Genomic DNA, 26,492 nt, shown 5'->3' with positions numbered 1-26,492 from the left:
GAAGGAATTTGCGAGCATGGCGAAAGAATCAATAGATTTAGGCGGTAAATTATTGTACCATATCATCGCCCCCTTTGATAAAGTTTCTCCGAATATCTTCAGTAGTACGGACTTAATCTCATCGTCCTCTTGGTCGTTCCTCTTTATTGCGCACGTGTAAGAAATGACATGCTCGTTGGGGTCGATAGTACCATTATACTTTGGAATTTCTGGCATGCGGAATTTTTTTGGAATGGGCTTAGTAGCTGCGCTCGGGGGGAATGGCTTTTGTATGAACTTCTTTGAATCCAAACCCTTCAAAATCGGTGGTGCTCCCAGAATTTGATCAACTCGGGAGTTATATGTTTCCATTTTTTTGTCATTCACTTTAATCTTCTTCTCCCCGGATTCAATTCGCTTTGTCAGCTCCTCGAACATTTTCAGGATAGCGGGGTCGATTCCTGACTCATTCCCATTTGACCTCCTTTGTCGGTTCCTGGTTCGGCCCTATGAACAACTTCCTGTGATGGCTCGGATTCGACCCTACTCGGTGCGTGGTTTTGATTTTGAAGTTGTTCTGTTGCAACTTGTTGAGCCTGTAACATTTCAAATATTATTCAAAGGCTGATTCCGACTTTTTTGCCATCCTGTGCGTTCTGACCGACTGATCAAACATCTCTACGAATGCTATTTTCGGGGTCGACCCCCAGATTAGCATTCAGGGTAGGATGGGAACTGACGTTGATGGGGTCTGCAACTGGTACTCCTTCCAGATCAACTGGAGGCACTTCGTTTCCTGGGGCGGCTACGTTGTCGTTTTCGCCGTGAAATCCAAGACCATTGTCGATGTGTGTGGGTACTACTTGAGAGTTCGACATGCTGATCCTGGAATAAAAAATACTTTCAAGAACAAGTGTAAAGCAGTGTGTGTTATGAAAATTAGCACCAGCCAATCACTATTATCCTTAGCCCCATGGTGGGCGCTAAACTGTTTACCCTTAAAATTGGATAACAATTAAATTTGTAAGTGATTTTAAGGATATGTGATTTCACTTGGCACAAACTGAGAAATATAAGAATTGAAGCTAGAAATTAACTGTAAAATGAAGCAAACCAATGTAACGTGCAACTTTGGCCCTCGAGCTAGGTCGCCCTCGAACCAACTGAGTATATTATTGAAAAGCAAGAACTGAACAACTGAATATGAAAGTTTAAGAGAGAAAACGTAATATATTACTTTGTTATGCGCATGTCCCTTTACAAAATTATTGGAACCCCCTTTATATAGTAGATGAGTTCTACATATGGTACAATTCTAAATACAGAAGGAAATCTTCTGATTGGCTAATCAACCGGTGTTGACTTGATATATGCCGAGATCTCCGTCACAATCCTCCCCCGGTCATAGATTCCTCGGCTTTTGGCTATTCGACCTAGCAGGCTTCCTTCGATCTCGCTAGATCCCTATCTTTCTCGGTCTCGACCTTAGCTGGTCTCGATCTCGATCGATCCCTGAATCACGAGTTAGGAAATATTTATTCATGTAACGATCCAATATAACTTGGGATTGAACATCGGTCTGCCACCCCGATCTCGATTAACTATACAAAATCGGTAAGCACAATTTTGACCATATACAAGTATTCCATTAAGAGGTTGTGTTGTTAGTATAGAAGGAGATTTAATCTCCATATAAAATCCAGCATTATTATCTACAATGTCTGCTTGCTACTATTTTTCCTCATATATAATACGTGCATAAGTTATGTAGAATCTTTGCATAAATTTATGCGGGATAGAACGTGGAATAAGAATTTGGGTATTAGTAATATATGCATTAAAAATAGTACAATGATAAAGCTAACTCTCATAAGTAAACAAACTTTTATTTTGTTTAAATAAAAAAGAAACAAAAGGACCACAATTTTATATTTTTGATCAGTAAAAGAAAGGCTTACAATTATGAGCATGTTTGCCCTCCTTATCAGTTTAAACTTTTAGATGAGGTAGTTTATAAAGTTTAGCACCTCCCTAATGCTACTTTGTTTTTTTGAGGTTCCAATCTAATAATTGTATTATCACTTGATTTCATAATTTTAAATTGAAATTAGGAAATTTTACCTCCTATAGCAAATTATTACACCCTATTTATTATCAATCAAAATAGTTTCAAAATATTATTACATATAGCTAATTTTTCTATTTTATAGCAAAATAGGTTTTTATTTTATACCTTACCATTGAGAAGTGAATTACGCCAATTATAATCTCTCTCTCTCTCTCTCTCTCTCTCTCTCTCTCTCTCTCTCTCTCTCTCTTACTTTCCTCTCTCTATCAGCAAGATTCTCAATCATCTCTCTTCTACCTCAAATTTCTCTCCTTTTTTTCCATTAAGGCGACAATTTTTGGTGGCTATGGTGGACTTGAATAGAATAGATCTGAAGCGAAAAGGGAGTAGGCGAATAGTAGGCGTTAGAATCATCGTCGTCATTGTGATCATCGTCAGAATCGTTGGCGTCATCATCCACTATTGGCTCATCCTCTTAGGCGAACAGACCTGGCCATGGCTACGCCGGAGAAGATTTGAGGGAGAGTTTTTGTTCGTCTTTATTTTTTATTTTAATACAATGTATAAAGTATTTTACTTGGCTAGAAAACGTCATCTCCGGCAAACTTTCTTCTCTTCTTTGCTATTTTAGTCATAGACAAAGATACAAATATATTGTATTCTGTACAAATACGCTCAAATACATTATATTTTTGTATAAATATATTATTTTTTTGCTTGTATTTATGTATTTCGAAGGTCTGTATTTTTTTAATACAACCGAATATCACTGTGTTTTGTAATTTTTTGTTGTTTGAATACAATCGAATTGAATACGGTGAACTGAATACAATGTATAATAATGAATAATGAATATATGTGAATTGAATACAATGTACACAGTCGAATTGCATAGAACGGTATACATCCTTATTTCTTGATTACCTCACTGTATTTATAAATCAGTCGCGCACATCCATGGAATAAAAGCATAGTAGCAGTGAAATTAGGAGTGATACACGCTAATTGATCCTATTTCTGTTATTAAACAGCTGGACTTAGGACTGCTTATTGGGCGGATTGGGCGGTTAATTACTCTTAACGGTTTGGCTTAACGGTTATCGAATTTTAAATGTATTAATCCGCTAGCCACCCGATAAGATATCGGGCGGATTGATAACGGTTTAGCTCTTATCGGGCGGTTATTGGGCGGTTTATCGGCCTAATTCAATCTATATTGCGTTCATTAATTGTTTGTTGACCGTTTAGCATACAAATTCAGAATAAAAAATTACACATTGAGTCCAGACATACATGTCTGTTAACGCCTACATAAGAATGATGTAGTGTGTCATGTGTTGTAGAGTGAAAAAAGTTGTGGCACAACACTGTTGTTTTTCTATTAAACATAGACAACATGCATTAGTTTTAAAATAAAATAAAAGCAGAGGTGAACCATAGACAACATCTTAAACAATCTAGTTGTAGGGTGGGAGAATAAGCTAAGCTCAGCCAAGCCTGGGATCTTCTGATGCATAGTATGTAAGGGTTCTGATTATTTAGGAATTAGACGTTAGAACTTAGAGATGGAGTACTGGAAGAAGTGAAAGGGTTTTTGATATATATATATATATACATACATATATATATATACATACATATATATATATACATACATATATATATATATATATATATATATATATATATTCTTAACGGGTTAACGGATTATCCGTTAAGAAAATTGAATAATTCGCCCCCAAACCGATAAGCCGTTAATAAAAATATTTCAATCTGTTCCCCGTCCGTTAACCCGATACCAATAAGCCATTAAGTTTCGGTTTCGGTTCGGTTTTCGGTTTCGGTTCGGTTTTGAACACCCCTAGCTGGACTCCCCTATTTTTAGGCGAATTCCGCTATTGTATTCATGAATAGTAGTAGCGAAATTTATGTAGAATTAATTTTATTGAGTTAAATTAGGAGTGATACACGCTAATTGATCCTCTCTTCGTTATTAAACAGCTGGATTCCCCTATTTTTTAAACGCATTCTGCTACTGTATTCATGAATACAGTAGCGTGAATACAAGGAATGCAACTGCACAATTGGACTCCCCTATTTTTTTTAAGTCGATTTATCTACTGTATTCATGAATATAGTAGCGCGAATACAGTCGTGTAACAATTAAATAGTAGCTATATGAAGTAATTATGTATATTATAGATATAGAAAGTTAATAGCCACTAAACAATAGAGATTTCTGAAAATTCCTCTTTAAATTAAATTCTTTTTGGCTCTCGAGCAGGCTCCGCTCCAAGCTCGATCAAGCCTTAAGAATTGGTAGGCTAACTTGAGTCAGGCCTATAAGCCTCATTTTAAATGGGCTAGAAAAATCTTAGCCCAACTCTACCCTAGTAGCGGACTGAGTTGGGCTAGCCTCATGGCCCAATCTTATTTTGACGGCTCTATTCATTGGCTAGCCATTAAGTATCTATTTTTATATGGGATGTTATCCATATTTGACCATTTTAAACAGGTAATTGTCCAACTTATATTTTAGTGGATAATATAAGTGGAAGTTATAATTTTTATCTATTTTTCCACCCCTAGATGCGGTAAATGGTCAATAAAGCTTTACATACAAAGGTTATAATTGTAATTAGCTAGCATTCTCAAAATCGACGTATATTTCCAGTATGCTGCAAATCTAAATTGATAAATAAATGACCCCTCTAAATTTTTGACAAGCAGTGCTCCCAATTCGTCATGATATAAACTAGAGCAGGAAAATAAATTAGATCTACTGTCCTTTCTTGTTTCACTCTAGATCTACTGTCATGTACCTTGTTAAAAGAAAGCTGTGGGATTTCTTGAGGATTAATGCTAAATGGTGCTGGGTAACACTCCAATAAATTTTAAAAAGTATACTACTCATACTCATTGAATGGATATGGAGGGTCCTGCCTGTTGATTAATAGTAAATGAGTGTTATGTGTCCCTATAGTGGCTTGTAATTTAATTTGCTACATGTATCATGTGCGAAGTGACTTGGATTTTGATATATAGATTTGATGATTTTCAAGAACCAAAAACACTAATATGGAATCATTACCGATAGATGTAGTGTACTTTAATTTTTGTTGGAATATACATGTTCGCACAAATAGTAATGAAATGTGAGAAAAAAAAAGTATTTAACAATGGATTTAAAGTCAATCAGATCTTTAATTTATGAATATGATTTGAAGCCATGACTCAATCTATTCTAAGTTGGCAAGGGTCAAAATTGATCAAATATATAGGTAATAAATCAAGTTGTATCTTCTCTTTATTTTGCTTTTGGAAAAAGAAATGTGAAAGGCTATGTATTGTTCTTAAATTATTAGTATAAGTTCTTTCATTTTGACTCGTTGGATTACATTATTTGACTAATGTTTGATGGCATTTCGGTATTACCTGAATTCGTTTAAACAGGGATGTGTTGCACGGGTTACTAAAAAGTAGGTTAATTTTGCCAACTCTTCTCATTGGAATGAGGAACAAGGTAGTCAGTGACATATTAGTGAAAACTTTGGTTAGTGTAACATGCCACAGTTAGCTTTACTTTAATGTAGGCAAGAGGAGGAGGAGTTAGTAAAAGAATAGAAATTAGGTTTTGCTTAAAAGCAGAAGTAAATATTGGCAATAGAGAGAACATTGAATGTCACGCGGTTTCAAGGAGTGATGAGGGCATCAGCTGACTTTGGCTGTGGAGTAAATGCTCTTGCCTGTCACCTTTTTTGACTCTTTCACTCTCTTCTTAAAACTTATTTTGGGTCACTTCCTCTAGGTCATGATCTCCTTCATTTCTATATATGCAGATAAAATACCTTAGCCCTTAGACCCTTGTCTTTGCTTTTTCCAAGAACACAAGAAAAAGTTGCAGCCATCTTCACAAAAAAATCGAAAAAAAGAAACTACTAACATTCATATTCATATATAAAGAATAGAAGGGACAATCACAACAAAAATAAAGTCATAAGAATATAGTGTTGAGATGGGTAGACCCCCTTGCTGTGACAAAGTAGGAGTGAAAAAAGGGCCATGGACTCCAGAAGAAGATATAATGTTGGTTTCTTATGTTCAAGAACATGGTCCAGGAAATTGGAGGGCAGTTCCCACTAAAACAGGTTTCTTGTTTTGCATTCTCTTATTCTATTTATGAGTGTAATTAAGATGTGCTTATATTGCTAAATGTAGTGAGCTTACTAAAGATTTGTCTTTGTTTTTCCCAGGATTGCGGAGATGTAGCAAGAGCTGCAGGCTAAGATGGACTAACTACCTTAGGCCAGGGATAAAGAGGGGTAGCTTCACAGATCAAGAAGAGAAGATGATTATCCAGCTACAAGCTCTTTTAGGCAACAAGTATGCTATCTTAATCTCTTCTTTTTCCCTCTTAAACCTAATACTTATAAAAAAAACTAATCTAGGGTGAATTTTGCAGGTTTAGCTGACCTGTTAGTCGTAGTTCAAACTACATATACATAATATTAAAAAAAACTTATATAGTAGTATATAATAAGGTTACTTCATTCTAAACCAATTCTAGATCTTGAATTCGTAGCATAATACTTATTATTTCTGGATCATCATTTGGCATATTAATCTAGCACTTTTTGAAGCTAAAATTCCGGTAAATCAAGACCACAATAGTGAAATAGTTTAGGATTAATTCCAGTATACTAATATAGTAAATGAGATTTTTACATTATGAGTTCATTTAAAAATCAACTACAGTTAATTATTTTTCATAAGAAGTAAATTTAGTAATCTAAATATAAGACAAATTTCTTATTGTAACACGTTAAAATACACCAACAATGTAAAAATTCTTTTTATTATCACTATATATATAAGTTTAATGTTTGTGACTTGGTGTGACCTTGTAACAGATGGGCTGCAATAGCTTCGTATCTACCAGAGAGAACTGACAACGACATTAAAAACTACTGGAATACTCATCTAAAGAAAAAGATGAAAAATCTTCAAGAAAAATGCTCTGGAGATGATGATCTATTCTCTGTAGAAAATGGTCATAATTTCTCATCTTCAAACTCAACCTCAAGGGGCCAATGGGAAAGAACACTTCAAGCTGATATAAACATGGCCAAAAAAGCTTTACATAATGCCTTGTCATTGGAAAACTCAACCCCATATATTAAACAAGAAACTCCAGCCCAAGTTTCTACCTATGCATCAAGTACTGAGAATATAGCCAGATTGCTACAAGGATGGATGAGAAGTTCTTCTTCCACAAATAATTCTGAGAATTCAAAAACTTCATCTAATAACATTGCGGCCACAACTGATTCCTCTTCCTGTGATGGGACTCCAAGTGCTGAAAGCAAAGGTATTGTCGAATTATTTGATAAAATATAAATTGTTAGATAAAGTACACTTTTAATTGTTCGTTCTATTTTAGTTTATGTGACACTATTATTATTTGGAGGAGTCAAATAATTTTTTTGCTATACTGATTTATATATTTTTCAAAATTATGTAAAATTTATTTTAATAACTTGAAGAAACTAGTCTTTTAAAATGCATAAAAAATTAAATGCATAAAACTCGTACACCAAATAGCTTCACATAAAAGGAGACGAAGAAAGTTATACTTAATTACATCTCCAACCCTTTTACTCACGAGCGACCTAACTTTTTGTTATTTATCGAAGCACATGAAAATCCTCTGCCTAATCTAAAAAATTAAGATGTTAAAGAAAGTATATTTTAAATTACTTAATTATTATTTCTCCAACAGGTGGAGTGGGCATAATGGAAGCGTTCGAGTCACTTTTTGGGTTGGAAACATTTGAATCGTCAAGTTCAGATCAGTTGTCTCAAACAGCATCACCTGAGGCTAGTAAATTTCAAGTTGAAATCAAGAAAGAAGAGAATAACTCACAAGTGCCCTTGTCCGTTATGCTAGAGAATTGGCTGTTTGATGAAAATACCATTCAAGGGAAGGACGATTTGACTATCTTCTCCTTTGATGAAACTGCTGACCCTTTTTAGAAGGATTTTTTTGTTATAATTCTTTTGAGGGATTTCTAGAATTTGAATGCTCGGTCTCTTTTTTCTCTTCTTTTTTTAAAAAAATCAACGTACTCTCATTTTTTTCGAGGCATATATGTGGCATCCCCATTTTGTTTTGTCTGGTATGGCGTGCTTAACAGTGTACATTCAATCTATTCTTACATTGACTAGTTTAGCCAAGAGTAGAGTTCTTTTACCATGACTTAGCTTTTAAATTTCATTTCAATGGATTTAAGTTGAATTCACTCATAGTATATTAAGAAAGGTGCAATTTAATTGACTGTAACATGCATGTCATAATTGTTTACCCTTAAAATTAGATAACAATTAAATTTATAATGAGATTCTAAGAAAACGCGCTTTTACTTAATACCGATAGATAAATATGAAGATTAATAACAGAAATGAACTATAAAATAAAGCGAACCAGTATTGAAACTGAATTCAACCCTCGAGCTAGGGTGCCCTCGAACTGATTGATACCAAGATAGTTAAAAATACAGCAAGCTAATGAACAAGAGAGTATAAGCTAAAGAGAGAGCGTTATATTAGCTTTTTTGTGTGAGAACAATGTGTCTTACAAATGGTTAATACTCCCCTTTTTATAGTAGAGGAGTTCTACTTATGGTATAACTCTAATTACAGAAGGAAATCTCATGATTAGCCAATTAACCGTTTCTGATTTGATCCGTTTTGAGATTTACGTCATGATCCTCGACCAGTCACGGATATCCCGCTTTTCTGTTATTGTGCTATCTTCGATCTTGCTCGACGTCTGTCTTGTTTGGCTTCGATCGCTACTAGCCTCGATCTCGACATGTACCTTGATCCTAAACTTGGTACCTAGTCCTCGTGATTTAGTTTGTTCCGTTATGAGGTCGTCCTTCGATGCAATCTCACGGTCTTAGTCAAATAGTAAAATCGGATGGGCCCGGTTTTAACCGTATACAGATAGTCCATCGTTTTTTGGAGTGCAATGACAAGAAAGGAATTGAGCCATCGATTTTCTATCTCGACCTGTCATGATGTCATCCTTGTCACGTAAGCGACGGAAGTGACTGAAATGTCCCGTCTTGTACAGTTACCAAGACATTAAATGCACGTCAGTCGATGGTCGGCCACCGCCAATATTGAACTGTCGTTATGAAATTTAAAAATAGCCCCTCTCTCCACCATTTTGAACTTTTACTTTCAGATTTCCAATCTCCAAAGCTTTTTATATCTTCTAATTTCTTCATCTGCAAATCTACGATTTTCACTGCTAACCGCTTCTCAAAACACCAAATCTTATCATTTCCATCTATTATTAATTCAAATCCATACAAAATGGCAAAAACATCAAAAAATGTTCCTAAAAAGGAAAACGCTTCTTCATCTCGGCCGGCCGGCGACAAGACACCGGCGGAGCCGCGCCTCGAGGAGTGTGTTGCCGGGGGGTGTGTCCTCACTTCCTATTTTAAGACCGATAAAGCCCCGTCGATTTCCGAGCAATGCGAGCCAGTGTCGATGTATATATTCCCGATAACTGATGGATAACTTAAGTAGGTAAAGAAAGATTGCAACTGGGAGGGCAAAGAGGTGGTGATCCCGACCCCCGAAGAGGACATCACCACCCATGTGGAAGGGTTTCTAAGTGTTTGCACTTACCCTTTCATGCTGGGCACCCTCGACCCCGTCGGCGTTGATTTTTTGCCGTCAGTGTCAAATAACCCTAGGCCAAATCCATCCTTCCTTTTGGCGAATTGTGATTCTGCTCCGATTCTTCGTGAGCAAAGTCGAGGGGATGCCTTTCACCCTCGACCACCTCATCAGGTTATACAGCCCCCGCCTCTATCGAGACGGGTTAGTAAAACTCCAACATCGGGCTACCAAAGTACTGTCTCGAGCATAGACGAGGACAAGGCCCAAGGATGGATGGGCCGATACGTTCGAGTGAGGACTTTCGACCTAATCCCGGCCGAGAAGATGCCATTTCTCGAGAAATGGAATATGAAACGTAAGTACAATCCCACTGTTAGCTCTTTATTTATTATTTTGCTCCTTTTCTTCTTCTCATCGATATCCCCTTCCATGATGTAGCGGTCGCTTGGATTCCCGGTGCAATTCCTAACCTCAAGAGCTGGGTTCGGGACCTGGCCTCGACCTCTTCCTATGCCGAGCGCTCATGGAGCAATTTATCAAAGGGCCGATGGGAAGCCAAAACTCATGGTAAGCCCCTTTTTCACGTCTTTAATGATTTTATCAAAGCATTTCTTACTTAATTTCTTTTCATACAGGCCTTGGCAAAGATACTGTTATGAGGCCCATATCTAGTGAGGGGGAGACGTTGATCCCGTAACCGAAATCGGTGAAGGACAAAAAGAGGAAAAAGTTCTCACCCTCCGAATATCCAGAACCTAAGAAGAAGGCGGCTCGTAAGCCGAGGAAGAACATCATCCTCCTAACCGAAGAGTCTGTTTGGCATCTAAGGGAGGAAGACAAAGAAGTGGAAGAAGACGACTCCGGGCTGGTGGCCCGAGTGGGAATGAGCACCGAGGCCCCAAAGGCCACTAAATTGGTAAAGGTTGGAGAGACTCCATCTCGAGATGAAGGGGTCTCGGGAAGAGACTTGGGTGAAGTCCCCGAGTCATCGAGGATCGAAGGTGCCTCGCACCACACTGAGATAACGATGGGTACGACTGTCGAGGCCCCTCGAGATGAGGAGAATACCCCAAGTGATTCACTTGGGGCAATAAAAATTGGAGGCTCCCCGCTGCTCCCCTCGTTTTCAGAGGAGACGATTCAAGAAGCTCGGGCCTTGAAGACCCTCTCCATCAAAGGAGCCCACGGAAGGGAAGACCCTTTCCATGATTACTTTACCGGTCTGAGTGACTTGGAGGTCTCGAGGAAGGACTTGGGAGAGACATCGAACCTTTCCAATGAAGCGAAGCAAGCTTTGAATCGGGTAAGCCTTAGCTCCCCCTGTTGGTATTACCTTTGTGTTCATTTTTCTCTTTTTGTCTAACTTCTTTACTTCTTTCTGCGAAGGCCTCAGTGCTTCACCGAGAAGCATTTTCTCGGTCTCGAGCCGAGCTGAGTCGGTACGACGCCGACATTCAAAGGCTTACCGAGGAGAGGAATGCCCTCAACCTTCTCGGTAAGCAAAAAGAAGAACATATCAAGGACCTCCGAGCCGAATTGGCCACGGCTCATAAAGATCAGACCGACCTGATCGAGCAAGTAATGAAAATCTTAAAAGCTCATGGGCTCGATTCAGGAACGGTGGCTAACATTTCGATCTCACAATTGCAGTAGAAGGTCGAGAGGATCGAGCAGCTCCACGAGGAGGTCAATATGATAAAGGCGGAGTCCTTGGGGGTGGAAAGAAGGTATGGGTCACTTTGCTGCAGAAAAAGAGACTGCTCGAGCCCAATTATCATCGGTTGAAAGTCAGCTTCAAGGTATGAAGAAGAAGAGCTCAGCTCAAGCAAGGAAAATAGAGGAGCTCGAGGCTCGGTTGGCTTCCGAACTTGCCAAGGCCAAATCTGAATTTGAAAAGGCAAAGGCCGAGGTAGATGCGATAGTTGCCGTCTACTGGGCCGATGCTGAAGCCGCTCAAATCCAAGCGAGAGAGGCAACCGAGACCGCTCAAACTCGAGCATATTGGATTGCCAAACTCGCCAAATGCCAATATCGGAGGGAAACCCTCGAGGAGATCCACACTCGAGGTTTCAATCTTACCAACGAGATAGTAAAGGCTAGAGAGCATGAAACCGAAGCTGGAGCACTGGCCACTTCCGATGATGATGATGATGATGATGGCAGCAAGAGCGGGTCTGAGAATGGGGAGGACCTCAATGAAGAAGAAGCTCCCCCCGGAGAAGATCAGGAACCTTAGGATTTTTCACTTTTGATCTTTTGTATAGGATCCTGATCGTACCTTGTAAATATTCTCATATATATAAAGATCTATTTCCTTTCCGACTTGTCTTTATTTCATTTATGCCTCGTGAAAATTTTGTTTTATTTATGCCTTATGAAAATTTTGTTCATAAGTTCGAGGCTTAGTCAATTTGATCAAACCCGAACTAGTGTAGTTTTTATAATCGAGTGAGTACTTGCTCGAACTCGGAGTAGGGTTGCCCTTAAATTTTAATTGAGTGAGGATGATTTCTCAAAAATAAACTGGCCCTTTAGGCTCTTGAATTAGGCAGATACGACCATAGCAAAAAGAATGACTTTCTCCTCCTTTTCTGCTTGAAAAGTTTATTGTTTAATCATATAAATTATGTTGTGCCTTAGCACGAAATAAAGGATTTGCTCGAGAGTTCAAACGGTTCCGTACCCATTAGGATTTTTAAGGATCGATATTATCGAGACCCTTTATTTCGTAATGCCTTAGCATAAAATAAAGAATTTGTTCAAGAGTTCAAATGACTTTGTACCCATTAGGGTTTTTCGAGGGTCGATATTATCAAGACCTTTAGAAATTTAGCCGAGGGTAGCCTTTTTAACCGGTTTGTGAAAATATTCGAAGGCCTGTTTAATAACGGAAATCGAACGTCTCCGAACCATGTTAATTTGGCCATAGCCTTTAACTTGGGATTTGCCTTTTGAGCTTGTCCCCTGTTATACTTTGAACTTGTTCGAAGTATCAATTCTCGAGTGAGGTGGCCGTGGCCTATAAAATCGAGGATTGCCTTTTTAAGGTCTTACGATTTCGAGGTTTAGTAATTCGATCATGTCAATTTTTTGGATGACAGTCCCCGAGTATCGGATAAATTATTTGAACTTGAGTTGTGATCGGCCCTTAAGCTAGTTTCCACAATAGTTCATAAGTATGAAATTGTAAATTATAAGTTTTTCTAAAGCATGGAACATCTAGTAAGGAAACATACTTCTTTCAATAGATTATACATATGTACGTGTTTTTCCATTAGGGTTCGAGTAATCTACATGGACACGGTTCATTTGACCGTTTGGTACTCTACAAAATTTACCTATCGAGACCCTGCCGACACAAAGTATTTTCCTTGTAACTATCCGAAGGCGATGCCTCCCAGTATTCGAGGTTGATTGTAAAGGACCCTTAGATACTATTGAATTAATCTAAGTGAGCACTAACAATGGTTGCCTCATTAAAAACCTCACCGGAAAAACCCATTTGGGACAAAAATCGGTCTAAGGAAAAAAGAGTGCAACGCGTGCTTTCAGACCTAAGGACTATGCGTTTGAAGAATGCGTTTGAAGAATCCTTTGATGTCTTCGATTAAACACCTGCAAATGGTTAGCATAAAATATAAATAAAAATGGAGAAGGTCATATCTTAGCAGTAATATCGTTTGAGGAGTGATATATTCCAAATGTTTGGTAATTGTTCGTCGTTCGCCATGCCAACTTTATAGGATCCTTTTTCGATGATATCGAGGACCTGGTTTGGTCCCTCCTAGTTTGGACCAACTTTTCCTTCATTTGGGTCTGGAGTATTGAGGGTGACTTTCCTCAAAACCAAGTCCCCGATTTTGAAGTGTCAAAGATTGGCTCTTCGATTGTAGTACCTTTCGATCTGCTATTTCTGTGTGGCCATTCGAACGTGGGCGACTTCCCATTTTTCATATAGCAATTCGAGGCTTGTATTCATAGCCTCATGATTTGACTCTTTCGTTGCATATCAAAACCTGACACTGGGTTCCGCGACTTCAACCAGGATCAGAGCTTCGGCGCCGTATACTAAAGAAAACGGTGTTGCTCCCGTATTGGATTTTGACGTAGTTCGATACGCCCAAAGGACTTCTGGAAATATTTCTCTCCATTTTCCCTTAGCGTCATTCAATCTTTTCTTTAGATTTTGAATGATGGTTTTGTTTGTTGATTCAGCCTGTTCGTTCCCACTAGGATGATATGGCGTCAACATGATCCTCTTTGTTTTGTGATCTTCGAGAAATTTTGTCACTTTTCCGCCGCCGAATTACTTTCCATTGTTGCATACGATCTAGGCAGGCATCCCGAATTGGCATATAATGTGGTCCCAGATGAATTCTATGACTTCTTTCTCTCTAATTTTCTCGAAAGCATGTGCTTCAACCCACTTAGAGAAATAGTCAGTCATAAAAAAAAAAAATTTAGCTTTACCTGGGGCCGATGGCAGAGGGCCGTCGATATCCTTTCCCCACTTCATGAATGGCTATGGGGATAAGACTGAGTGGAGTTGCTCTCCAGGCTAGTGAATCATCGGTGCATATCTTTGACATTTGTCGCACTTTTGAAGAAACTCTTTTGTATCCTTCTCCATATCGGTCCAATAGTATCCTGCTCTAATGACTTTGTGAACCAATGATTCGGCACCAGAATGATTTCCGTAGGTGACCTCGTGGATTTCTCGTAGGATGTAGTCGGTATCTCCTGGTCCCAAACATATTTTCAATGGTCCATCGAACATCCTTTTATATAGGGTTCCATCATCGGCCAATGTGAATCGTGCGGTCTTCGTACGTAGATTCCTCAATTTTTTAGGATCCGATGGAAGCTTCCCGTTCTTTAGGTACTCAATATATTTGTTCCTCCAATCCCAAGCCAGACTTATGGAGTTGATTTCGGCGTGGCCTCCTTCAATTACTGACCTTGAAAGTTGTACGACAGTCCCCGAGCTAATCTCGCCATCTTCGACTGATGACCCCAAATTTGCAAGGGCATCGACCTCGCTGTTTTGTTATCGAGGCACATGCTGTAAGATCCATTCTTTAAACCGATGTAGAGTCACCTGTAATTTGTCCAAGTACCTCTGCATTCGATCTTCTCGGACCTCGAAAGTTCTGTTGACTTGGTTTACCACGAGCAGGGAGTCACATTTGGCCTCGATGACTTCTGCTCCTAAACCTTTAGCTAACTCAAGACCTGCAATCATGGCCTCATACTCGGCCTCATTGTTAGTTAACTTGGATGTTTTGATAGCTTGTCTAATTGTATTACTCGTGGGCGGCTTCAAAACGATGCCTAGCCCGGACCTCTTCACATTTGAAGCGCCGTGTGTAAAGAGGGTCCACATTCCCGATGATGTACCCAATTTTAATAATAGTTCCTTTTCGACCTCGGGTACGAGGGCTGATGTAAAGTCGGCCACGAAGTTCGCTAAGATTTGAAACTTGATGGCCGTTCGGGGTCGATACTCGATATCGTACCCACTGATCTCGACGGCCCATTTGGCCAATTGGCCCGAAAGTTCAGGTTTATGCAAAATATTGCGAAGGGGATAAGTAGTCACCACACAGATCGGGTGACACTGAAAATATGGTTTTAATTTCCTAGAAGCACTTATTAAGGCAAGCGCTAATTTTTCTAAGTGTGGGTAACTGGTCTCGACCTCACCTAGAGTTCGACTAACATAATAAACAGAAAATTGCGTACCTTGCACTTCTCAAACTAGGACCCCACTTACCGCGATTTTCGAGACTGCTAAGTATAAGTATAGTTGCTCGTCCGTTTTTGGAGTATGAAGCAATGGCAGGCTCAAGAGGTACCACTTTAGTTCTTCCAATACTTGTTGGCATTCTAGGGTCCATGTTCTTTTTTAGCAGTGAGAAGAACCTGTGACTTCTATCTGAAGACCTCGAGATGAATCGGCCTAGGGCGGCTATCCGCTCTGTTAATATTTGTACGACCTTAACATTATCCACGACTGTGATGTCTTCGATAGCCTTGATCTTATCGGGGTTTATTTCGATACCCCGAGTTTCATGTTATATTTCCTTAGTATATCGAATGTCTCCTGCAAATGTGTCAAATGGTCCTCTGCTCGCAGGGACTTAACTAGCATATCGTCAATATAAACTTCCATTGACTTACCTATTTGTTCTTCGAACATTCGATTTACTAAGCGTTGATAAGTGGCACCAGCATTTTTTAGTCCAAACGGTATTACATTATAACAATAAGTGTCGTACTTAGTGATGAACGAAGTCTTTTCTTGATCCTCCGGGTTCTTTTGTATTTGATTGTATCCAGAGTAGGCATCGAGAAAACTAAGGATCTCATAGCCGGATGTGGGATCGATCATGCGATTGATATTTGGCAGAGGAAAAGAGTCTTTAGGATATGCGTTTTTTAAATCTTTATAGTTTACGCACATTCTAAGTTTATTTCCCTTTTTAGGGACTACGACTACGTTTGCTAACTATTCGGGATATTTTACCTCCCGAATGGATCCTATTTTGAGAAGTTTGGTTACCTCGTCCTTGATGAATGCATGTTTTACCTCGGACTGGGGTTTTCTCTTTTGTTTTACCGGGCAGAACTTCGAGTCCAAGCTCAGTCGATGTGTAGCGATTTTCCGGCGGGATCCCTGTCATATCTAAATGGGACCAAGAAAAACAATCCATATTATTTATAAGAAATTTGATGAGTTTTTCCCTGAGCTCGGGGGTTAACCCCGTACCCAGGTATACCTTTCGATCGGGAAGATGCTCGATCAGTACGACTTGCTCCAGCTCCTCGACCATCGATTTGGTGGCGTTGGAATCCTCGGGGATTATGAAGGATCGAGGGATCCAATAGTTATCGTCCTCATGCGTTCCCCGCTTCTCCGATTGAGTCGAGGTTGGTAGCTGTGGTTGCTATTTAGCTTCCTTTTTTCCTTTGGACTCTGATCCTTTTGTTGACGAAAACGCTGATACCGATATCACTTCGTCGACCGCGAACATCTTTTTGGCAGCATATTGTTCCCCATACACCATTTTTACTCTATCCGGTGTTGGGAACTTCAACATTTGGTGAAGGGTTGAGGGGACCGCCCTCATATTGTGAATCCAGGGTCTTCCGAGTAGTGCGTCGTATCTCATATTGCCTTCGATCACATGGAACTTTGTTCCTTGAATAATTCCGGCTACATTTACTGGTAGGATGATTTCACCTTTAGTTGTTTCGCTTTCCATGTTAAAGACATTGAGAATCTGAGCTGCGGGTGCGATCCGATCTTGTAGGCCGAGCTTCTCCACGACCCTCGATCGAATAATATTGGCCGAACTTCCTGGATCAATTAAAACACGTTTAACCTGAATTTTACTCATAATGATAGAGATTACCAAAGCATCATTGTGGGGTTGTGAGATCCCTTCTAATTCCTCATCATTGAATGATAAAGCGCCTTCTGGCATATAGTTTCGAGTTTGTTTGTCTCCTGTGATTGATGCTTTAGTGTGTTTGAACATGGGCCCTTATGGAATATCGACCCCTCCAACGATCATGTGAATCACATGCTGTGGTTCTTCCTGCTCGTTTTTCCTGTTTGCGTAGCTGTCTCTGAAATGGGTTTTAGCTCGGTTGCTCAAGAATTCTCGAAGGTGACCCTCGTTGAATAGACGGACCACCTCCTCCCTTAGTTGTCTGCAGTCTTCGGTTTTATGACCATGTGTACCATGGTATTTGCCTGTTTGATTGAGGTTCCTTTGGGATTGATCGGTTTGTAGGGGTCTGGGCCATCTAGTATCTTTGATTCTCCCAATGGCTGACATAATACTTGATGCGTTGATGCTGAAGTTGTATTCTGACAATCGTGGTGCTTCTGTGGGATTGGCATATTTATTGAAGCCACTTTTTCTCATGAGCCCTCGAGAGCTCTGTCTTCGATCGTTTCTTTGATCATTTCGGATGGGATTGCGTCCTGGGCCGCTGTTTCTACGATCTGCATTGTATGATATATACCGATCTCTGCTCGACCGGGGTTCTCTGTTGATATTCCTTTAAGTTCTGCCGACGGACCTGTTTGGATAAGCGGAATCGAATGGGGTCCCCAATTGATCATCCTCGATCCTGATCTTTCACTGGTACCGATTATGTACATCGTCCCACGTTACCACTGAATATTCAATTAAATTCTGCTTTAGCTGTCGTGATGCCACCGAATTTCGTTCGTTCAAACCTTGAGTAAAGGCCTGAACAGCCCAATCGTCTGTGACCGGTGGTAGTTCCATGCATTCCATCTGAAGCCGAGATACGTATTCCCTCAATAATTCGTTGTCTTTTTATTTTACCTTGAAGAGGCCCGATTTTCTAGTCACAACCTGTGCCTTTACAAAGGAGTCTGCAAGCATGGCGAAGGAATCGATGGAATTAGGCGGCAAATTGTGGTACCATATCATTGCTCCTTTCGACAAGGTTTCTCCAAATTTCTTCAGTAGAACAGATTCAATCTTATCGTCTTCTAAGTCATTTCCATTTATTGCGCATGTATAAGAAGTGACATGTTCATTAGGGTCGGTGGTCCCATTGTACTTAGGAATTTCTGGCATTCAGAACTTCTTCGGAATGGGTTTCAGTGCCACACTTGGAGGGAAAGGCTTTTGTACAAATTTCTTTGAATCCATACCCTTTAGAATCGGCGGTGCCCCCGATATTTAATCAACCCGAGAGTTGTATGTCTCTACTTTCTTGTCATTTGCCTCGATTTTCTTTTCTACTGATTCAATCCATTTAGTGAGCTCCTCGAACATTTTCATAATGGAGGGGCCAGTCCCCGATTCGTTGGCATTCGACCTTTCCGGCACAAGCTCGGTCCTTTGAACGACTTCTGGTCCGATCCTACTCGGTGTTTGGTGTTGATTTTGTAGTTATGCTATAGCGTCATGTTGAGCCTATAACATTTCGAATATCAATTGGAGTCTAAATCCACTATCTTCTCCGCCCTGCGTACCTCGACCACTTGATCAAACTTCCTTGCGTATACTATCTTCGGGCTCAACGCCCAAATTTGCATTTATGGCGACATGTGAACTGACATCGAATGGATTTGCAATTGGTGCTCCCTCGAGGTCGGCCTGAGGCACCTCGATTCCGGGGGTGGCTATGTTGTCATTTTCTCCGTGAAATCCAAGGCTGTTGTCACCATATGTAAGTGTTGCTTGTGAGTTTGACATGTTTGTCCTGAAACAAAGATTCTTACGAGAACAAGTGTAAAGCAGTGTGTATTATCGAAATTAGTATTAAGCAATCACTATTATCCTTAGCCCCACGGTGGGCGCCAAACTATTTACCCTTAAAATTGGATAACAATTAAACTTATAATGAAGCTATAAGGATACGGGATTTTACTTAATACCAATAGACAAATATGAAGATTAATAACAGAAATGAACTATAAAATAAAGAGAACCAATATTGAAACAGAATTCAACCCTCGAGCTAGGGTGCCCTCGAACTGATTGATACCAAGATAGTTAAAAATACAGCAAGCTGATGAACAAGAGAGTATAAGCTAAAGAGAGAGCGTTATTTTGGCTTTTTTGCGTGAGAACAATGTGTCTTACAAATGGTTAATACTCCCCTTTTTATTGTAGAGGAGTTCTACTTATGGTATAACTCTAATTACAGAAGAAAATCTCATGATTAGCTAATTAACCGTTTCTGATTTGATCCGTTCTGAGATTTACGTCATGATCCTCCACCAGTCCTCGAGGTTTACGTCGTGATCCTTGACTAGTCACGGATATCCCGCCTTTCTGTTATTGTGCTATCTTTGATCTTGCTCGATGTCTGTCTTGTTTGCCTTCAATCTCTACTAGCCTCGATCTCGATAGGTACCTCGATCCTAAACTTGGTATCTAGTGCTCGTGATTTAGTCTGTTCCGTTACGAGGTCGTCCTTCGATGCAATCTTCCGGTCTCGGTCAAATAGTATTAACCGTATACAATAACTATATCTTTCAGGTAATTATATCAAACTTATTATGAAAGTAATATATTATTTTATGTCGATTTAATCAGATAGAATAGAAAATTTTACACATTGTTGTTATGTTAAACTCAAACCATTTATTCATGGAGAACTTGTTTGGATTTGCATAACCTTTTTTTTAAGGACTTCACCAAAATATTATATTGCAAAAGAATTATTCACAATTGTTGATTATACCAAACTATATATATCAAGTGATAAATTGAAGAAGAAAATTAAAATTTTGTATTAATTAATTATGATTAAATAGTAACAGTGCACGTGAAGACACGATTATGAATTCGTTTTTGAGTTTATATAAGAACCGACTGCAAATAAAGTTTTTGAATCGTGTAGAACCTTTAGAAAAAAATATGGAGTGTTAAGCTAACATGACATCTGAGGATATACATGGTTGGACAGATTAATTGGATATGTCCTAACAATTATATTTTGACCTGCCTCGAGCATACTGATAGTAGGCTATAATTATACAATTTAGACACTACTTACATTCTAATTTAGCCGCACTTTATTGATAGTTGAATGCTAAAAGATAACAAAATGCTCTAATTAAGAATTTGATGCTTTGCAGGAGCTACTCCGAGCTAGGAGGGGGCTAACGAGTGTTTTGGAGTCAACATGGAGTGTGAAAGGTCAATCGAAGGTTAGCCCGGTCGAAAAGAGGCGAGAAAAGCAAGAGAGACGACCCCTCCAAGTGCGCGGCCGCGAAGTGGGCCGCGAATTGGTCCGCGAACTCAAGGCAATGAGGCTGTGGAAATCCGCGGCCGCGGATGGGCGGACGAAAGCCAAACACACAGGGTTAATAATGTAATTTCCTAGGAAACTAACCTAAACCTATATGAAACCTAAACTCGCCTAGAAGTAAGGTATGGCTATTTTTAGAAGATTTTAGAGGCAAGAACAAGGGAGAGAAGACAGATAATTTCCTAAGGGTTTTCATCTTCTTCTTCATACTTCTATTTGTTGATTATGAATTATTTTAGTGATTTATTTTCCATTAGTATGAGTAGCTAAATCTATTACCTAGGGTTGATGGAACCAATTGTTGGATGAAGTCTTGACTCTATTTTATTGTAATTGAGCCATGTTTGTTCTATGATTGTTCAACTATGTATTGTATTGTGGTTAATTGAAAGGGCCCTTGATTAATCGTGTCTAGTTATCTTGTGTTGCTTGAGAAAGAACATTTGGTTAGATTGTTGTTGAACAACACCTCTTTTGGGTAAGTTAAGAGATTAATTACTTGAATTTAAAAGTGGGGTTAGAAATAACGAAGCTTTGGTGGGATAATTATGAGTTGCATAAATTGTTAACTAGAGTAGTTCGAGAGAATGCTTCAAGTGAATTATCGTAATTGATCGAGAGGTAATTACGGTAGCCCGGAACTCATAATCCTCATAGAGTATTACGGCGAGATTATAGCTAAAGAGTTAAGAATTAATCCGGCAATTAGGAAAATCAATAGTCCTAGATCCTTTTACCCTTGAATTCAATTTTAGTCTTAATTATTGCTAATTTTATTATCATTTTTCCTTAGCTAAATAAATTTCACTGATTATTCATAAAACTCTTACACCCGGAAGTTGTCTGAGCTTATCATTAGCATTATTTAAAATTGTAGTAAATAGGTTAGTTCCCTATGGGATTCGACTCCGGACTTGAACCGGGTTATATTTGCAGCGACCGCTTAGTCCTTTTTACAAGGCATAGTTGGGCGTGATTAAATTTTGGCGCCGTTGCCGGGGAACTAACGGTGTTATTTATTACAACTTAGAAGAATTGCTAGGATTCTTAGTTTAGATCAATTTCTTACGGTGTTTAAATTGTTTCATTGAAATTCTCACGTTTGAATTCTCCTGTGACTTAGGTATATGCCTAGAAGCTCTTCGAGGACTGGTGAACTTTTTGAAGGACTCTCAGACCCCGAGAAAGCATTCAGGGCATTAAATCGAGCCAACAAGAAGAACAAACAGTTACAACAAAACACACACTCGAAATTGAAATGGACAACGTGGACGATGTCAACGAAAACAATAGGAATAATCGGGTTGACCCAAACAATGGAGTGGTGGTACCTCTTGTGCTAGAAGCTGCTCTTTATGATTGGGCACAACCAACTGCTGATAACTTAGCCACCGCCATTGCTGTACCTCAGATACAAGCGGAGACATTTCAGATCACCAACAACATGCTGCATCTGTTGCAAAATAAGGGACTATTCTCCGGGTCATACATTGAAGACTCACAACAACATCTGAAGAATTTCCTATCAATATGTATGACCCAAAGACAGCCGAATGTGACTCCTGAAGCCATCAAGCTATTACTGTTTCCATTCTCTGTGACTGGAGAGCCTCAAACTTGGCTGAATTAGCTCCCAATAAACTCCATTGCCACTTGGGAAGAATTAGTCAAACAGTTCTTAAACAAGTTTTATCCTCCCAACAAGACTACAAGGCAGATCGATGAGATATTGCAGTTTAGGCAGAAACCAACTGAGACCTTGCAAGAAACCTGGGAGAGGTTCAAGGGTATGCTAGTGAAGTGTCCACACCATGGCATTCCAGATCAAATGTTGGGACAGAGATTCTACATGGGTTTAGCATATAGTTTGAAGGCCAATGTAGATACTTCAGCTGGGGGTGCATTTTTGAGCAAGACATTCACAGAGTGCAAGATTCTTCTTGACAAGATGGCTCAAAATTCAGGCTGGATGGCTAGAGGTACGACACTTACACCAATAGTGCATTCTGTTGCTCTTGACCCAAACAATTCCCATGCAGAGAACATAGCCACTCTCATGACTCAGATGAGCATACTGACAAAGAAGATTGATGAGATGGGTACAAAGCAAGTGCACATTGTTGATATAACGAATGGAGGATTGTGCACTCCTTGCATAAACCAGTCATATGTGTGCTCGTAGAGTGGAGAGAATGAAAATCAGGGCTTCAGAGAAGACATGAATTATGTCAATAATTTTGGAGGTCAGAGGCATGGTGGGAAACAATAGGGACCGGCAATAGCTGGCATACCAACCACCTCATCAACAACAGGACAACAACATGGTAGAAATCAGGGGTATGCTGTAATAACTCATTGGAACAAATGGTAAGATGCAAGAAAAGTTAGCAGCACATGATTCAACAATCAAAGTCAATGAAACTCAACTGGGACAACTGTCTATGGCCTTGAACAATCGCCCCCAAGGAACATTCCCTACATATACAAATATTAACCCAAAGGAACGGAACCCAAATTAGCTAATGACAGTGAGTCTTAGGAATGGAAGAGATTTATACAGAGAGTAAGAAGTTGCTCAATTTATGAGAGAGACTACGCCAACTATACCTGTTACATTAGAGGCAGATGAGTCAGCAGAGCTCACCGAGGTTGTAATTGAATAAGCACAGGTCGACAAGGGTAAGGAGAAGGACGGTGAACAAGTCTCAGAACAGGTGGCACCTCTTGTTCCAGAGGCCTCCAACAAAGAAAAGATATCAAGTAGTGGACATAGGTTGACTCATGCACCATTTTCTCAGAGATTAGCAAAACAAAAGAAAGATGATCAATACAGGAAATTCATGGAAATGCTTCGACAGATTCAATTGAATATTCCACTGATGGATGCTTTGAGGGAAATGCCAGGGTATGCAAAAATGATGAAGGACCTGATGTCGCGGAAATTTGACTTCCAGGACCTGTCCACTATAACTCTGACACAGACCTGCAGCGCAGTAGTGACAAGACCTATGGCCCAAAAGGTGTCTGATCCAGGTAGCTTCACTATCTCATGCACTATTGGGAGTTATGCTTTTGCTAAAGCATTGTGTGACTTGGGAGCCAGCATAAACTTGATGCCCTTGGCAATCTATACAAAACTGGGCATTGGCAGAGCTAGACCGACCTCAATGTTGCTGTAGCTGGCCAATCGCAGAGTCAAAAGACCAACAAGAATTCTTGATGATGTGCTTGTGCAAGTGGGAAAATTTATATTTCCTGCAGACTTTGTTATTCTTGACTGTCAGGTGGATGAAGAGATACCCATCATTTTGGGAAGGTCATTCTTAGCCACTGGGAGAGCATTAATTGATTGTGAGATTGGAGAGTTGAAAATGAGGTTGAACAATGAAGAAATAATATTCAACGTTCAACAATCCATGAGAAGACCCAGTGAATTTGCAAACTGCTCACTAGTGGAGGCCGTGGATGTGATACTGCAAGAAGAGGATGAGACCCTTAATGTCAAGGATCCACTAGAAGCATGTTTGATGAATTTGGAAGAGATGGATGGTGAAGGGTTGGCAGAGTGGGTCATAGTTCTCAAAGGTCAAGGATTCTGGAAAAGGGAACCTTAGTTCGAGCCCCTACGCTTAGAAGAGAGAGCAACACCACCTGCAAAACCATCAATAGAGGAGCCACCACATCTGGACTTGAAATCGCTTCCAGCCCACCTCAGGTATGCTTTCTTGGGGCCTAATTCTACTTTGCCTGTTATTATATCATCTGGTTTGCTAGCTGTGCAGGTAGAGAAACTATTGCAGGTATTGCAAGAATATAAGACTACTATTGGTTGGACCATGACAGACATAAAGGGTATCAGCCCAGCCTTTTTCATGCATAAGATTCTTCTGAAAAAGGGGCACAAACCTTCCAGGGAGCATCAATGACGGCTGAACCCAAATATGAAGGAAGTATTAAAGAAGGAAGTGATCAAGTGGCTGGATGCGGGTATTATCTTCCCCATCTCTGATATCAACTGGGTCAGTCCTGTCTAATGTGTGCCGAAAAAGGGAGGAATGACGGTCGTACAAAATGAGAATAACAAGTTGATCTAAACTCGTATAGTCACGGGGTGGCAGCTTTGCATGGACTATCAGAAACTGAACACATCCACTCGAAAGGACCATTTCCTATTGCCTTTCATTGACCAAATATTGGACAGGTTAGCTGGGCGATCCCACTTTTGTTTCTTGGATGGATACTCGTGGTATAACCAGATCTCAATAGCCCCGGAAGACAGAGAAAAAACATCCTTCACTTGTCCATATGGCATCTTTGCCTTTCGGAGAATGCCCTTTGGACTTTGCAATGCACCGGCTACATTCCAGCTGTGCATGTTAGCCATTTTCACTGACATGGTGGAGGATATTATGGATGTGTTTATGGATGATTTATCTGTGGTGGGGGATTAATTTGAAGATTGTCTTCACAACTTAAGAAGAGAGTGCTCAAAAGATATGTAGAGACAAATCTGGTGCTGAATTGGGAAAAATGCCATTTTATGGTACAAGATGGAATAGTGTTGGGGCATCGAGTGTCCAACAAGGGCATTGAAGTCGACCATGCTAAGGTTGATGTGATTGAGAAGCTGCCACCACCTACTTCGGTAAAGGCAGTGAGAAGTTTCCTTGGGCACACTGGGTTCTATAGGCGATTCATTAAAGATTTTTCCAAAATTGCTAACCCCTTATGTAAGCTGCTTGAAAAGGATCAGCCCTTTGTGTTTTCTAATGATTTCAGGTTGGTTTTTGAGGAGCTGAAAAAGAGATTGGTGACTGCACCCATCATAGTGGACCCCAACTGGGAGCAACCATTCGAACTCATGTGCGACGCCAGTGATTATGCTATAGGAGAAGTCTTGGGGCAACGCAAAGACAAAATGATGCACTTGATTTACTATGCAAGCAGGACGCTCAGCGGTGTATAGCTCAATTACACTGTAACGGAAAAGGAAATGCTGGCTGTAGTGTTTGCCTTCGACAAATTCAGGTTGAACTTAATTGGTTCAAAAGTTATTATTTATATTGACCATACAACAATTAGGTACTTGATTGCAAAGAAGGAGTCAAAGCCACGCTTGATTCACCGAGTTCTGTTGCTACAAGACTTCGATCTGGAAATCCGTGACAGAAAGGGGACAGACAATCAAGTGGCAGACCACCTCTCAAGATTGGAAGGAGCTGAAAAGAGAATGGAGGTTGAAGACATAACAGAGACATTCCCGGATGAACAGTTACTTGCTGTGACAATGGAGGAGACGCCATGGTACATTGATATTGCTAACTATTTAGCAAGAGGTATTGTACCTTATGAACTCTCCTCAATTCAAAAGAAAACGTTCTTCCGCGATTGTCGAGCCTATTATTGGGACGAACCTCTATTGTTTAAAATATATGTAGATAACATGATCCGTAGGTGTATCCCCGAGAAAGATCAACTTTTTGTTTTGCAGGCTTGCCATGCTTCACCATATGGTGGACAATTTGGAGGAATCCAAACAGCAGCAAAAGTGTTGGAATCGGGATTGTATTGGCCTACCCTGTTCAAGGATGCCCATGCTTGGGTCAAAAATTGAGATGAATGCCAAAGGACATGTAACATATCTTGCTGTCACGAGATGCCGATGACCATAATTCAAGAGGTCGAGGTTTTTGACATGTGGGGGATCGACTTTATGGGGCCGTTCGTCAGCTCGTATGGTAACAAATATATATTGGTAGCGGTTGACTATGTCTCCAAGTGGGTCGAAGTGGTGGCTCTCCCAACCAATGATGCAAAAGGGGTAACAAGTTTCCTAAAGAAAAACATCTTCACACGTTTTGGCACCCCGAGAGATATAATCAGTGATGGTGGAACCCATTTTTGCAATAGAGCATTCACACGTCTGTTGGAAAAGTATGGA

At 39.9% G+C, this 26,492-nt stretch overlaps 1 protein-coding gene and 1 non-coding gene across 2 annotated transcripts; one reads left to right on the top strand and one right to left on the bottom strand.

Annotated features, from left to right (window-relative positions):
* Positions 1-5,853: 5,853 nt before the first annotated feature.
* On the top strand, positions 5,854-8,192 carry LOC107759216 (myb-related protein 306). The gene is made up of 4 exons (XM_016577099.2): positions 5,854-6,195; positions 6,301-6,430; positions 6,958-7,415; positions 7,827-8,192. Exons 1-4 carry the CDS (start codon positions 6,063-6,065, stop codon positions 8,078-8,080), a joined length of 975 nt encoding a protein of 324 aa, XP_016432585.2. The 5' UTR covers positions 5,854-6,062; the 3' UTR covers positions 8,081-8,192.
* Positions 8,193-22,262: 14,070 nt separating this feature from the next.
* LOC142172224 (small nucleolar RNA R71) lies at positions 22,263-22,369 on the bottom strand. The gene has a single exon (XR_012701599.1). It is a non-coding gene; the product is annotated as a small nucleolar RNA R71 (small nucleolar RNA).
* Between the last annotated feature and the right edge of the window lie 4,123 nt (positions 22,370-26,492).

The sequence above is a fragment of the Nicotiana tabacum genome, chromosome 17 (genome assembly GCF_000715075.1).
Source record: "Nicotiana tabacum cultivar K326 chromosome 17, ASM71507v2, whole genome shotgun sequence".
NCBI lineage: Eukaryota > Viridiplantae > Streptophyta > Magnoliopsida > Solanales > Solanaceae > Nicotiana > Nicotiana tabacum.
The sequence above is the reverse complement of the archived record's forward strand: the minus strand, read 5'-3'. Positions and strand labels throughout refer to the sequence as shown.